General features: G+C 54.0%; 5 protein-coding genes across 5 annotated transcripts; all 5 read left to right on the forward strand.

The window, feature by feature from the left end:
• Positions 1 to 640: 640 nt before the first annotated feature.
• Positions 641 to 2,099, forward strand: BDZ99DRAFT_383440 (uncharacterized protein; the record flags this gene model as incomplete). Its single annotated transcript, XM_033715331.1, has 3 exons — positions 641 to 1,058; positions 1,109 to 1,248; positions 1,299 to 2,099. 3 exons carry the CDS (start codon positions 641 to 643, stop codon positions 2,097 to 2,099), a joined length of 1,359 nt encoding a protein of 452 aa, XP_033579315.1.
• A 1,316-nt stretch (positions 2,100 to 3,415) lies between these two features.
• BDZ99DRAFT_486926 (ENTH-domain-containing protein) lies at positions 3,416 to 5,311 on the forward strand (the record flags this gene model as incomplete). Its single annotated transcript, XM_033722808.1, has 4 exons — positions 3,416 to 3,488; positions 3,536 to 3,605; positions 3,660 to 3,880; positions 3,933 to 5,311. 4 exons carry the CDS (start codon positions 3,416 to 3,418, stop codon positions 5,309 to 5,311), a joined length of 1,743 nt encoding a protein of 580 aa, XP_033579316.1.
• A 541-nt stretch (positions 5,312 to 5,852) lies between these two features.
• BDZ99DRAFT_265107 (uncharacterized protein) lies at positions 5,853 to 7,253 on the forward strand. Its single transcript, XM_033713835.1, has one exon. The coding sequence runs from the start codon at positions 6,064 to 6,066 to the stop codon at positions 6,925 to 6,927; it is 864 nt and encodes a 287-aa protein (XP_033579317.1). The 5' UTR covers positions 5,853 to 6,063; the 3' UTR covers positions 6,928 to 7,253.
• Positions 7,254 to 8,591: 1,338 nt separating this feature from the next.
• Positions 8,592 to 9,639, forward strand: BDZ99DRAFT_383996 (uncharacterized protein; the record flags this gene model as incomplete). Its single annotated transcript, XM_033715358.1, has 2 exons — positions 8,592 to 8,940; positions 8,984 to 9,639. The coding sequence occupies 2 exons, from the start codon at positions 8,592 to 8,594 to the stop codon at positions 9,637 to 9,639; spliced, it is 1,005 nt and encodes a 334-aa protein (XP_033579318.1).
• Positions 9,640 to 10,078: 439 nt separating this feature from the next.
• Positions 10,079 to 12,286, forward strand: BDZ99DRAFT_383039 (DEAD-domain-containing protein; the record flags this gene model as incomplete). Its single annotated transcript, XM_033715307.1, has 2 exons — positions 10,079 to 10,500; positions 10,552 to 12,286. 2 exons carry the CDS (start codon positions 10,079 to 10,081, stop codon positions 12,284 to 12,286), a joined length of 2,157 nt encoding a protein of 718 aa, XP_033579319.1.
• Between the last annotated feature and the right edge of the window lie 1,011 nt (positions 12,287 to 13,297).

A 13,297-nucleotide genomic window follows, 5' to 3' on the forward strand; every position in this document is an offset into this window, starting at 1 on the left:
CGTACCTTCATCCTCCCCGACACTTTCTCCTCCACTCCACAACACCACCCCCCGACGCCGTGATCCATCTCAGGTACGTTCCCGCCCGTAGAGTTGTGCGTCCTGCCCGTGCTCCGCCGCTCGCCGGCCTTGCGCGTCGCCGGGGCGTCCCCTATTCCGCCCTCCTGGCCTGCTGGCAGTCGACACCGCTTCGTCGCCGCCCGCTGCCAAACGCCCTGTTCCACCTGCTCTGCGACTCTGCTCCTGCCGCTGACTTGATTCACTCGATAGGTGGCCATTCAGCATTGACCGACACGCGATCCGCCCTGCTCTCGACACAGTCGGACGGACCACCTGCGCTTTGAATCTGTGAGGTGGTCTTCTGCACACCAGCAGCCTCACCGACGACCAGCACTGTCTGCAGTGGCCCCGGTACATGCCATTCCTGTCGACTGAAGCGTTCTTCCCAGCCGACGGCCAGTCATCCAAGTGGTGCGCACATCTCCTCCCAAGTTGCGGATCCCGCCCCGTCTGTTATCACCCGCCTGCTTCTCCCGGAGCCCACAACTCATGCGCGATGATGGAGCTTGGTAACATACTGAATACTAAACAACAGGCGAAAGCCTTTGCAGGACGATCCATCTACGAAATGCAGCACAACATGCAGCACGAGCTCCAGCAACAGCACTACGGCCCGGCCGCCGCCGCCTACCTCAATGGCAGGATCAAGTCAGAGAACGGCTCTGAGCGCGGCGTGTCGCCGCACCCCTCCGAACACTCGTCCAGATACTCGTCGCAGGCCCCCCAGCCGCTACAGTCATATCCGCCGCCAATGCAGCCAAATATGAACGGGATGCGCTATCCCTCGCCCTCCCAGATCTCGGCTCCGATGCCGCTCCTCAACAACAACAACTACATGCCAAACCCGCCCGACCATACTTACCAACAGCAGCCACAGCAAGACCAACAGAATCAGCAGCCTGGCGGTCGGCCCGCATCGGACACGGGCCCACCCAAGGCTTTTGCATGTTCCACGTGCGGCAAAGGCTTTGCGAGGCGTAGTGACCTGGCGCGTCACGGTAACAAATCTCTACTAAAACACGACGCGTTTGATCCTAACATTTTTCAGAACGCATCCATAGTGGTGTCCGCCCTCACGTCTGCGACTTCCCCAACTGTGGCAAGCAGTTCATCCAGCGTTCGGCTCTGACAGTGCATCAACGTGTCCACACTGGCGAGAAGCCGCATATGTGCGAGCGTTGTGGCAAAGTTTGTAATCCCCGAAATCTACACAAGCCCAATCGCTAACCATCTTCCAGCCATTCAGCGACTCCAGCTCCCTGGCCCGCCATCGCCGCATACACTCGGGAAAGCGCCCGTACAAGTGCCCCTACTCCAACTGCCAGAAGACCTTCACTCGTCGCACAACCCTCACGCGCCACCAAAACCACCACACTGGGACCGTTGAGGAAGCTGCTGCTGAGACAGCCGCGGCTCTGGCGTCGCGCGCCTCGGCTCCAAGCAGGTCAACTCGGTCAGATGCGGATGAGTTCTCCGAGACGGCGTCTCCATTGGGAACACCTTCTCCTCATGAACGTCCGCTTTCGCTCTCGCCTGCTGCGGGCATGCCTGCGGGTGTCGTCCCCGCTATGCATCGCCAGGCTTCCGACTACGCCTATATGGGCAACATGAATGTTCCCCCTCATCTGCGCAACGAGATCCAGCAGCCCAGCCCCCGATCTTCTCCGTCATTGACTTCCCAGTCGTACACGTCTTCCGTGAGCAACCAGCGTCCATCGCTCACTTCTCACCCCAGCGGGTATGGTCCACCACCCATTCTTGAGCCTCCAGCATCAGCCAATCACGGTCAGTCAGGTAGTGTGAATGGTAGTCCTCACATGGGCAACATGGGCTGGCAGTCCCCATCGCAGCAACCGATTCCTTCCCCAGGCGCTGGCGAGAACTACGTCTACCCTGAGCCTCACCAATACAACTCGGCGGCCAACATGTACTATCCGCCAAACTCGAACATCCGTCGTCCAAACAGCACTGAACCCGATCAATACGACCCGCGCCAACAGCGGATGGCGGATGGCATGTGGGCCCCTCCAGTGCAGTAAATCTGTGTAATTTTCCTATGTATCAGTGTACCTATAGGCTGAGCTCGGGCTCGATTATCCTGGCGTGTTGGCAGATGCTATACCCCTTTTCCTCTCCAAAATTTTCTTTGTCTGAATGGCATGTCTTTTTTCCCAAGGGTTCTAGGACCGTCGGCTGGAGAACAAATTTTGCCGGTGTTACTGGTGCATCGGCTACATCCTTTCCAGGGTTTCCTTTGTGGTCACATCATACGGTCTTTCCTTGTCTCTTATTGTCTCTATCTCTGTTCTGCATGGAAGCTGTCTCCCAATAATATATCAGAAGGCCATGGGCACGGTGCACTCTCGGGGTTTCTCATGGGTGGGCTTCAAGCGGCGTCCTTGAAGAGGATGGAAAGGCGTCCTTGGCTCATCGGCTCTTTATCGGATTTTGAAGGGTTTGAAGGGTTTGGGCGAGCGGTATCTTACTAGACTGGCAAATTAATGAGGGATTCAAATCCACACTTTATTATATCTGGCTTCTCTGTGGTACAGTGACTGTAGCGTTAGTGTGGAGGCAGACTGAGACAGATTCTGATGTCGCGTTAGACGATGCAGTCCTGTGTCTCTTTCGATAGCACATGAATTAACACATATTCTGACTTGAGCATTCAATCCCAGATCCGGAGATCTCGCTTCAGTGAGTGTAGATTCTAAGGCGAAAGGGCGTCCTAACAACGCAACAACTGCAATATCACATTAAGGCGCCCAAGAACCTAACCCAGCCGCTGCCAAGCATTGACCTCTATTACGGGCGCAAAAGACTCGCAACAGGCAGACTCTCTTGACGAGCAGCCCAGGGCAATTCACCATGGTACACGGCAAATGCCAAGCGTCATCGATTTGAAGACCCGCAAAAGCCACACCGGTACGGGCGGACTAAAGTCGTCCCAGCCTCGTGCCCACCGTGCCCACGAAGCTCAGACGCAGCCCAGCACGGACAGGGTGACGAAGAGCTCATCAGCCAGCTGCCGCCACCTCACTGCCCCAATATCCCTCCAGCTCTTCCGCCTTTCGCAACACGACGCTCCTTATACACCCTACAACAAGACTCGCATACCGGACCTACGGCGCTGTTCGCTCATCGTGCCCTTCTCGGACGGCCTCTCCACCTAGCGCCGTTGCATCATCGCGCAACGCCGTCCCAGCCCAATATCAATAGCGCCGGGAGCGTCTGAATCTGCGTATCGTCATTGTTGCTCTGCTCGGCCCCAGATTGCGCTGCAAAGACACGAAATCAACTCCTCCCACCTCTCACCAACCGGACGAGACGCTGCGCTTGCAGCCACTTCGCCAACATGTCCAAGGTCGTAAGAAGCGTCAAGAACGTCACAAAGGGCTACTCCACAGTAGAAGTTAAGGTTCGCAATGGTATGGCCTTCTAAGATCTTCTCGCAGACACGCGCTGATTGAGATAGCTACTAGCAACGATCCGTGGGGCCCGGTGGGCTCTGACATGGCCGAGATCGCGCAAATCACATTCAACAAGTAAGGCTTCGAATGGATATGCATGGAATCATACTGACAAACGTCGCCGCGTAGCTCCACCGATTTCTACCAAGTGATGGACATGCTAGACAAGCGACTCAACGACAAGGGAAAGAACTGGCGCCACGTCTTGAAGTCGCTCAAGGTGCTCGACTACTGCTTGCACGAAGGCTCGGAATTGGTTGTCACTTGGGCGCGGAAGAACGTCTACATCATCAAGACTCTACGAGAATTCCAATACATTGACGAAGACGGTCGGGACGTGGGCCAGAATGGTTAGTTGTAATGTCGCCACATAGAGCTATACACGCTAACCTTTGCATATAGTGAGGGTGTCAGCTAAAGAACTCACCTCTCTCATTCTCGATGAAGAACGGCTTCGCGCAGAACGCTCAGATCGGAAAACCTGGAAGTCCCGTGTTACCGGCATCAACGAAATGGAATATCTGGGTGGACATGGAAACGGCGGAGAAGCTACCAGGCCTCGTCATCGGGAAGGTCGATCGAACCGGACTACGGAGGAAAATGACCTGGAGCTGAGATTGGCTTTGGAAGCGAGTAAGAATGAAGCGGAGGAGGATCGCAAGAGGCGCGAGAGAGCGGCGGGCCGTGAGGTTGGGGACGATGATCTTGCCAAAGCGATCAAGCTGAGCAAGGAAGAGGAGGAGCTTCGTCGGAGAGAACTTGAGGAGACAAACTCATCGTTGTTGTTCGACGACACTCCTACTCAGCCAACTGCATACCAACCGACTGGCAACAACCAAGGATACCAACAACAAGGTGCGGTCGATTGGTTTGGGAATCCAGTCGAGCAGCAGCAGACTGCACAGCAGCCCCAAAATACCGGTTTCCTGAACAATGCCTACTCTCAGCCTACCGGTGTACAGCCCAATCAGACTGGGTTCCAGAACGGATTTGGAGGCTACAATGGATACCAGCAGCAACCCCAGCAGCCTCAGCAAACTGCTTTTGACCAAGCTTTTGGAGGTGGTCAGGGTTACATACAGCCCCAGCAGACTGCGTTCAACATGAACAACCCATATGGACAGCAGCTGGGGGGTATAGGCCAACAGCAACAACAGCCAGTCGAGCAGCAAAGCACACTCCAACCTGGGAGTCACAATCCATGGGCGTCAAATCAACATCAGCAGGAATCAATCCTTCCCCAGCCGACCGGATCCAACAATCCATTCGCGTCGTCATTCAATAGGCCTCAAACTGCGCAGCCACAAAGACAGCCAACTCTCAGCACGTTACAGGAGCAGAAGACGCAGACTCAATTCAATAACACCAGCTTCAACCCACCGGTCTCGTTCTCTCCGCAGCAGACAGCGCAGCCACAGAAGGAGCAGAATCCGCACCATGCCCAGCTCAATGCCCTCCTCGCTACTGGCGAAGGTCAGGACACTTTCGGTAACGTTGGCAACTTGCGTCTTCCCGCTCAACACACGGCCCCTGGAACCTTTGTGAACTCTGCGGGCGCAGGGCTGAACCAATTGAACGCGAACGCGACTGGAAACAACCCATTCCTGCACTCGCAGTTCACGGGTATGCCGCAACAGCAATTCGGCCAGCAGCGAATGGTGCCGGCGCAAACCGGACCAGCAGGGACTTTTGGATCCAACCCATATGGCGGCGGAAACCCCTTTGGCGGCGCGCAGCACCAAGGACAGCAACAGCAGGGTGGAAGCTTGATAGACCTGTAGGGTCTGGACTGGCTCATGTTTTTCCTTGTGTTGAGTGCTTAGAGCGTTTCCAGAGTGATTTTGTATCCCCTTCTACCTTCAGAGGTCACTCATAGGTCTGCCAAAGGAGGCTTGTGACGGCCATGGTGCTTTGCTTTACGACGGGTTCACGGGTGTTGAAGCTGTACTATCCATTATTCAAACTTTGCGGGAGGCTTAGTGTGCATCCGGCATGAGTGGGTCCCTACTGGGCAAATCGTACTCTTCCTAGTTTCTTGTCAAGGCAGATGCGCTCTGTTCATACTGTGTATAGACATGAGACAGTGATGGTTGCTCAGAGCAGCCAGCGGGTTTAGGGGTTGAATTGCTTTTTTGAGACGGTCAAAAGCCTTGCCATATATTATCTCAGCTTACGTTATTTCCGATGATCTGCATTCAACTGCCCCTGAAGCCCTCTTGTCGCCTCGAAGCATGGACGGTATTGCGTGGTATAGTCAGCTCGGACGAAGTATACACGTGACCACGCCAAGGCTTTTTTCCGGCCGGGGTGACAGCGGGGAGCTGCACTATTCACCTCTCAATAGGAACAATACCATGACCACCTCAATAGCAACACAATAGCAGTAGTCTTCCCTGTACAGTACTAAAACCATTCCTGCCGCCCTCTCCAAGTCTTGGATAGCTCTCTCCTTCAATTCATCTCCTACAGTCACCAACAAACCCATCCTTTCTTCATATACGTCACCAGCCCTACTCATCTCGCAATCACCAAGATGCCACCAAGAGCCAATCGTCGCATCAGCAGGACGTCGAGCCGCGCCTCTTCCACCAAATCCACGAAACGTGTTACCAAATCCAAGAGCCCCACAACAACCCGCACCAAACGCTCCGCGAGCGCAACCAAAGCCCTCGAAGCCGTTATACAAGGACCTGCCTTCCGGTTCATGGATCTGCCCACCGAACTGCGCCTAAACGTGTACCGCTACGCGCTCAGCACTCCCGACCCGCTTTCCCTCCACATCCCACCCGCCCCTCGACTGACCCCGGACATCGAGCTGGTCGATGAGTACGGCGACCGCTACCGCACCGTCTCCACCACGCGCCGCGCGCGCGGCCGCGCCAGACCCGCGCCCACGCACCAACCGGCGACGGAGCCGCTCGCGCCAGCGCTCATCGCGACGTGCAAGGACGTGTGCCGCGAAGCGCGGCCTGTGCTATACGGCGACAACACGATCCGGCTGCGGCTCGACTCGGCGCTCAACAGCATCAACGCGCTCACGCAGCGCAACCGCTCGCTCATCAAGCACGTCACGCTCACGATCCCGACGCACCACGATATCCTGGAGAGCTTCGCGGACCTGGTCCGCCTGGGGCTGCGGTACTGCTGGAACCTGCAGAGCTTTGGGGTCAGCTTGCCGTATATGTTTCCCGAGGAGCGGAGCGTGGCGAGCACGACGAATGTGTATGCGAATGCCTTTCATATACTCAGGTGGCTGCCGAAGGGGTGTAAGGTTAGGTTGGAGGGGAATGTGCATGAGGAGATTAGGCGCGTGGTGGAGGATAATTGTAGGCTGGCGGGGGAGTTGGATGAGAAGGCGTATGCGAAACGGCAGCATCAGATGCCGGAGAAGAGTTGAGGGGGTGTTGGGGAGTGGTGTGGCATTGGGTAGTAGCGTGAGGACGGAGGGCTGATTTTGAGGGTTGGGCAGAAGCGGGTTGGATCGAGCTGTGGATTGGCTGGGTTGGTTCTGTAGTGTTTGAATTGAAGCTGGATTACTTCGTGTTTGGACTTGACTATGGCGTGGTGAGAGAGCTTCGGTGGTGTGTGAACTGTTGCAATTGCTTTATCTGATCCCTCCGATTCAGATGTATTTTCCTACAACGAGTAATATGGATATCGGAATCTCACGTGAAGATGTGAGAGCGAGATCCAGGAGCTTGATATTGCTCATTTGATCCTGGCTTGACACTGTTTGAAAAGCCATAAGATGGCAGATACATTGCGAACGAATGTGAAGGTCTGATGAGGCCAAATCAGGTCTGAGTTAATGGTAAGTGATATTGACGGCAGAATTGCGTGTGTACGCCTGAGAGTGTAGTTTGGGAGGTTGATACTGCAGGTTTACGACTGGCTTGGTACTGTTTGAAGACCTTTTAAGATAGCGTGAAAGGTCCAGATGGATGTAAAGATCTAGGGAGGCAATATCAGACCCCTCGTGAGATGGGTAGTGAGAATGGACATTAGACTAATACGTCTAGGTTTAGGAACGTGATTTGGGAGGTTGATAGTGTGATTTTGCGCCCGACTTAACGCTGTTTGAGGGACTTCGAGATGGCTTGATATATTTAAGTGAACGTAAAGACTTAGGAGGGCGAGATTAGGCCCGTTACGAGATTGTGCGTAAATCCTGACAATGAAATGATACGTGGAGACTGGAGAGTGTGGATGAGGAGTTCGACACTGCCCTTTTGCTAGTAGCTTGATACCGTTTGAAGCCCTTCAAGATGCTATGAAAAGAACTAGTCGAATGTAAAGGTCCAGGAGAAGGAAACTAGGCCTGTTGCAAGATTGCAAGTGACATGAACAGTACATTGGAAGGTAGACATTTGAGAACGTGATTTAGGAGCTCGACCGTGCGCGTTTGCTCCTGCTGTTTGAAGATCTTCAAGGTGTTTTGAATATTTTCGAATGAATGTCAGGATCTGGAAGGTCAAAACCAGAATTGCTTTTGAATTTGCGGAGAACTAGGGACGGATAGCATCCCGAAAGATAAGGCTTCAAATCGCACCGCTTGCAATGTAGCACTCCTCATCTGTTTAGCGACTTGAGAGTCCCTGGGAACACTCTTGGAGGAAGCAAAACCCTTGACAGGAAGTGTGGTCTAGCAGCTCGAAGTGATAGGGCAGCTGTGCGACTTGCATGATGCACATGTAAGGCGATGCCGGATTTTCCTCGTAAAACGGTCGCTAAAACGACGACCCAATCACACGGCGCTCAATAAAACGCCTCTCTCTCTTTCACATGCTCACCACTGTGCTGGGGTCGCAGGCCCTCCCGATAACCTTTATTCATCATGGCAGATAGCCGCCTGGAACGCTACCGGGGCGCTTCCGTCTCGAAACCCACTCTCTCCCTCCTCCAGATGACCTCTTGCATGCGGATATGCAGCACCGCTAGTGGTGACACTGTCTTTGTTCTCCCTCGCATTCCTTAATACTCAACATGGCCCCAAGAAAACAGAGATCAGCCTCCGTTTCTACCCCCATACTGGAGCCGTTAACTGCTGCGAGAGACGGCCAGATGGCGACCTCGCTGGTGTATGGCATGCTCCCCACTCTTGTTCAGAGCCGCATGCCCCGCTTTTCGTCGCTGCGACGTTCTGTCAATGACTTTCGAGGACGGCCGGATCATACTAGAAGCTCTAGTGAAAATGCCTGGAGTAGTGGTTCGGACACACCGCCCCCGAGATACTCGTCCAGACAGGAGAGTCGAGTATCGGACCGAATCCCAGCGTTCACTGCAGATGCCAGCGACTCGGACTTAGACACTTCAACAACGTATGAGCGGCCAGTGTCGTCCAGTTCTACTCCGCCTGCCTTCACTTTGGCCGAACGGGAGAGTGGAGTCAACTGGAAGTACGCAAACCAAGGTACTTACCATTCTTCTCGATAATAGGACCACTCTAATATCAGCAGGTCTACACCTCATCACCCAAGCCCACCAAGAATCTTCCTCCCTCACCAAAGAAGGCGACGACGACGGCCTACCGCCCTTCAGCCGTCAGCTATACATTCACGGTATCACATACGTCCTGCGTGGACTTCCAGCGGATATGACACCAGAAGAAATCTTGAGCATCCAAGCCGCCATCCCACCTCACGTTCTTGACCATCTAGATCTCGACCCTACAACCCAAGACCTAATTTCAACCTTGTCCCGTCGCCCTCAGACTCTTCACGAACCTCTAGAAGAAGACCCTTCCGTAATTCACCGCATTACCGCAGCCCTGATCCTCGAGCTCTTCATAATCGCGCAATTCCTCTTGCCCTACGTCAAACTCTTCATCGGACATGCATATCAATATGAGCGCGAGAATCGCGTCTTCGAGCGTCTGTTCAGCGTAGTTGTGAACACGATTGATGAGGTGGGAAGGAAAAGTATAAGATTCACGAATTCGGTGTGTAGCATGAATGATGGGAAGGTTGGGCAAGCGTTGAATGATATGACGGTTTGGTGGGTGCAGGGGGTTACCGGGGGGATTCACCAGGGTATTTCCGAAGGAGTGGTTATTTTGGGGGCAGATGGGAAGATCCCAAGGACGAGGAGAAAGGTAAATGGGCGACGATAAGTGGTGTTTGTGATATGACTTGCTTTTTTAGAGGGCCGGGTATGCGGATGAAATTATGAGGTAGACACGAAGAACATGGCCATAGACATAATCTAGTTTCACTTAATAGACTTTTCGCCCACTGCAGTTCTATGTAAAGTCTGTTAGGCTTTCAACTTCTTGCAGAGAAATTTGAAAAACGGCCTCCTTATTACTCGTCACGTGAAAGATGGGGTTGAATGCGGTTAGCAAGGATCCGCACTTATCTCGTCTCCCCGAAAAAAGTTCAGACAACTCCTTGACGTGCTCCATCAACGTTCCTTTCCCACCACCCATAGGAACTTTCCAATTGCCACTTCCTAGATCGCTCTTTCTTCTAGCTTGCCCTTCTTTACTTAATTACATTGTAATAGATACCCCTTGCCCGGCAGTCGCCCGCTCTCGGTTCCATCACCTCATCATGCTTGCAGCTTTTCGGAGGTGCCCTGCATCTCTCCCTAGGAGTATATCGACCTCATTCATTGCGCCCCGAGTTATACGGCCCGCACAGGCTACGTCGACATCTGCGTGGCGGTCTACAATCTCTGTGTCCAGAGTTTCGATCGCGTCTTTACACCAGAGCAGCCAGTGGCGACAACATGCCGCCGAGCGCTATGCCGTAGAAGCTGAAGTGGAACAAGAGGTCAACGCGAAAAGCCCACCTTCAAATGGAGCGATTGATAATGCCGTCGCCGGAGGCCCAGTCACGAAATTCGAAGATTTAGCGACTCGAGGATTTGTTCACAAAAATATCGTCAACACCCTAACGAAGGATATGGGGTTGCACACCATGACAGAGGTGCAGACTCGCACTATCAACGAAGCGTTGAAGGGTGCTGATATGTAGGTTTCCTATCTCCGACTTTTCAATGAGCTTGTAATAATGTGTCGCAGCATTGCCCAAGCCAAGACTGGTACTGGAAAGACCCTTGGATTCCTTCTCCCCGTTCTACAAAACATCATCTCAAAAGATCCCGAGCTTGCAACACGCGGCGCTCGTCCCCCGCGGACGACGCCCGGTGACATCAGGGCTATAATCATATCACCGACCAGAGAACTGGCGGAGCAAATTGCTGTGGAAGCGCAAAAGCTCACGCGCAACACCGGTGTCGTCGTTCAGGTCGGCGTGGGTGGAACACAGAAGAGGATGATGTTGCAGCAAATCAGGAGGGAGGGCTGCCATATCCTCATTGGAACGCCTGGACGGCTCCACGATCTGTTGGCGGATGAGTACTCCGGAGTTGAAGCCCCGAAGCTCTCGGCCCTCGTCATGGACGAAGCTGATCGACTGTTGGACGATGGGTTCACGCGGGAGATTAACGAGATCAGGAAGTACCTCCCAGATCCCAAGAAGCAGGATCGCCAAACCCTCATGTTCTCCGCCACAGTCCCCAAGGAGGTTGTCGGGCTTGTGCGACAGACATTGAAGCCTGGGTTCCATTTTGTCAAGTGCGTGCGCGACGATGAGGAGGCAACACACGAGAGGATTCCCCAGAAGCTTGTTCACGCCAAAGGTCTCGAGAACATGATGCCCGCATTGTTCGAACTGTGCCAAACGGGACTACAGAGCTCCCAGTCGGGAGAGACTCTGCCCTTCAAGGCCATCGTTTACTTCAACTCCACTGCTGAAGCCTCGCTTGCTTCCAACGTCTTTAGGAAAGTGCGCGGGAGTGACCCGCGTCGCCATGCTCTACACCCCGCTGGTGTATTCGAGATTCATGGCAAACTGAACCAGGGTCAGCGAACAAGGGCTGCTGATGACTTCCGCAAGTCGAAGTCAGGCATCCTCCTTTCCTCCGACGTCACAGCGCGAGGAATGGATTTTCCTAACGTCACGCACGTTATCCAAGTTGGTGTGCCCCGCGAACGCGAAACCTACATCCATCGTATCGGCCGAACTGGCCGTGCCGGCAAAGAAGGCGAGGGCTGGATCTTCGCTTCACCGCTCGACGCTCCCGAAGTACGCCGCCGTCTCCACAGCCTCCCGCTCAAGAACGACACAACGCTAGAAACCGCCTCGGTCGACATGTCCCGCGAAGCGCAGCTGCCGGAGAACGTCGCCACCATCCTCTCCAGCCTCGTCGACGCCCACCGCCAAGTGCACCGCGAGCACAAGACCAAAGCGTACATGGCTTACCTCGGTGTCTTCCAGGGCATGCGCGACAAGCAGGAGCTCGTCGACTCGCTCAGCGGCCTCACGAAGCACGGCTGGGGCATGGACGAGGCTCCAAAGGTTGGGCCGAGCCTTGCGCGCAAGCTGGGCTTGAGCCGCGTTCGCGGCCTCAATGTTGGCCATGAGGAGGAGTATGAGAGCTCAGCGTACGACGCGCAATCGTCGTTCAGCAGGCGGGGCTCGGACTCTAGCTACTCGAGAGGCGGAGCAGGCGCGAGGGGCGGGTATCAGGGTCGCTCCAGTGGCGGCGAGAGGGGAGGATATCAAGGTAGCTCGCGGGGAGGCGGCTACCAGGGCAACTCGAGGGGCAGCGATAGGGGAGGCTACCAAGGCAGCTCGCGGGGCGGTGGCGGCTACCAGGGTAATTCGCGAGGAGGCTTCCAGGACAAGTCGAGCCCGAGGCCGAGGGGGGGCGAGAGGGAGAGCAGGGGACGTAATTATGATGCGGACTTCTAGATGTTGACGACAAAAACGAAAAAAGTAGGAGAGTGTTAGGTTAGGTTAGGAGGTCCGTTTCGATTTGTACATCGCTTGTATTATATGTGTAGATGAGATGAATGATCTCGGGCGTTTTCTTGGGGGATCTTTGGAGGGTCTGGGCAAAAAGACTGCATTCCGATCATGGGGGGTTTCGGTTGAGCGGTTCACTGGCGGGCTCAGGTTCTTTAGATTCCTGTTTAGAACTGGTCGTCGGAGTATGCTGTGTAGGGTTGCTCTTATCATCTCCAATCAGAGCAAGGGAAACGCTTCTTAATACTTTTGAGACATGACGGTGCTGTGGAGGTCTGTTGGTTACTTGGATGTGTTGGTGATGTGCGGTGAATGCGTAAGAGATGTTTGATGTGAAGGGTGAGGCAGTAGGCTGATGACGACCGAACGCGTAAGAGACAATCAATACGGGAAAAGCTGGACAAGGGTCTGAATCGTGTTAGTGACATCTGGAGCAATTCCTTGATTTGTAGCAGTACGTATATGTATACGTGTCCACGTGTCCGATAGACTATACAAATGACAAACTGTATATGTCTGATATGATATCTAGACGCCATGAGTAGATCACCTTCGGCCCTTCAATGCATATGCTCCTATCTTTAGTGTAGAGAGGTTACCCCATCAGTTATTCACATCTACATAACTTAAGCGGCTCGGTACGGGTCTAACGATTGAGTCTCCACAATAAGAGAAAGTTGAAGGAGCACTACGGCACAGAAGCTTCAAACAACCGGGAACATGTGCACATATCAACGAGATAACGTCTAGAAAAGCGTGAAGCCTGGCTTGAGATAGCAAGGAACGTTGACACATCTCCGTTATGATTGGGTATGCACAACTCTGCATGGCTAGCGGCCTCGGATAGGACCCGGCTGGCGCTGCGCAAGCTTACAATTTAATCCATGAAGGACCCTGATTTCCGCACGGCCGATCTGCGGCTTGTGGCATCATGGAGATTTTTTTATATTCAACTGG

This window comes from Mytilinidion resinicola, assembly GCF_010093595.1.
Source record: "Mytilinidion resinicola strain CBS 304.34 unplaced genomic scaffold BDZ99scaffold_6, whole genome shotgun sequence".
Classification (NCBI taxonomy): domain Eukaryota; kingdom Fungi; phylum Ascomycota; class Dothideomycetes; order Mytilinidiales; family Mytilinidiaceae; genus Mytilinidion; species Mytilinidion resinicola.

What these genes read in the sequence shown, in the direction of transcription:
- BDZ99DRAFT_265107 (XM_033713835.1), top strand. Translation starts at nt 6,064, where the DNA reads ATGCCACCAAGAGCCAATCGTCGCATCAGCAGGACGTCGAGCCGCGCC.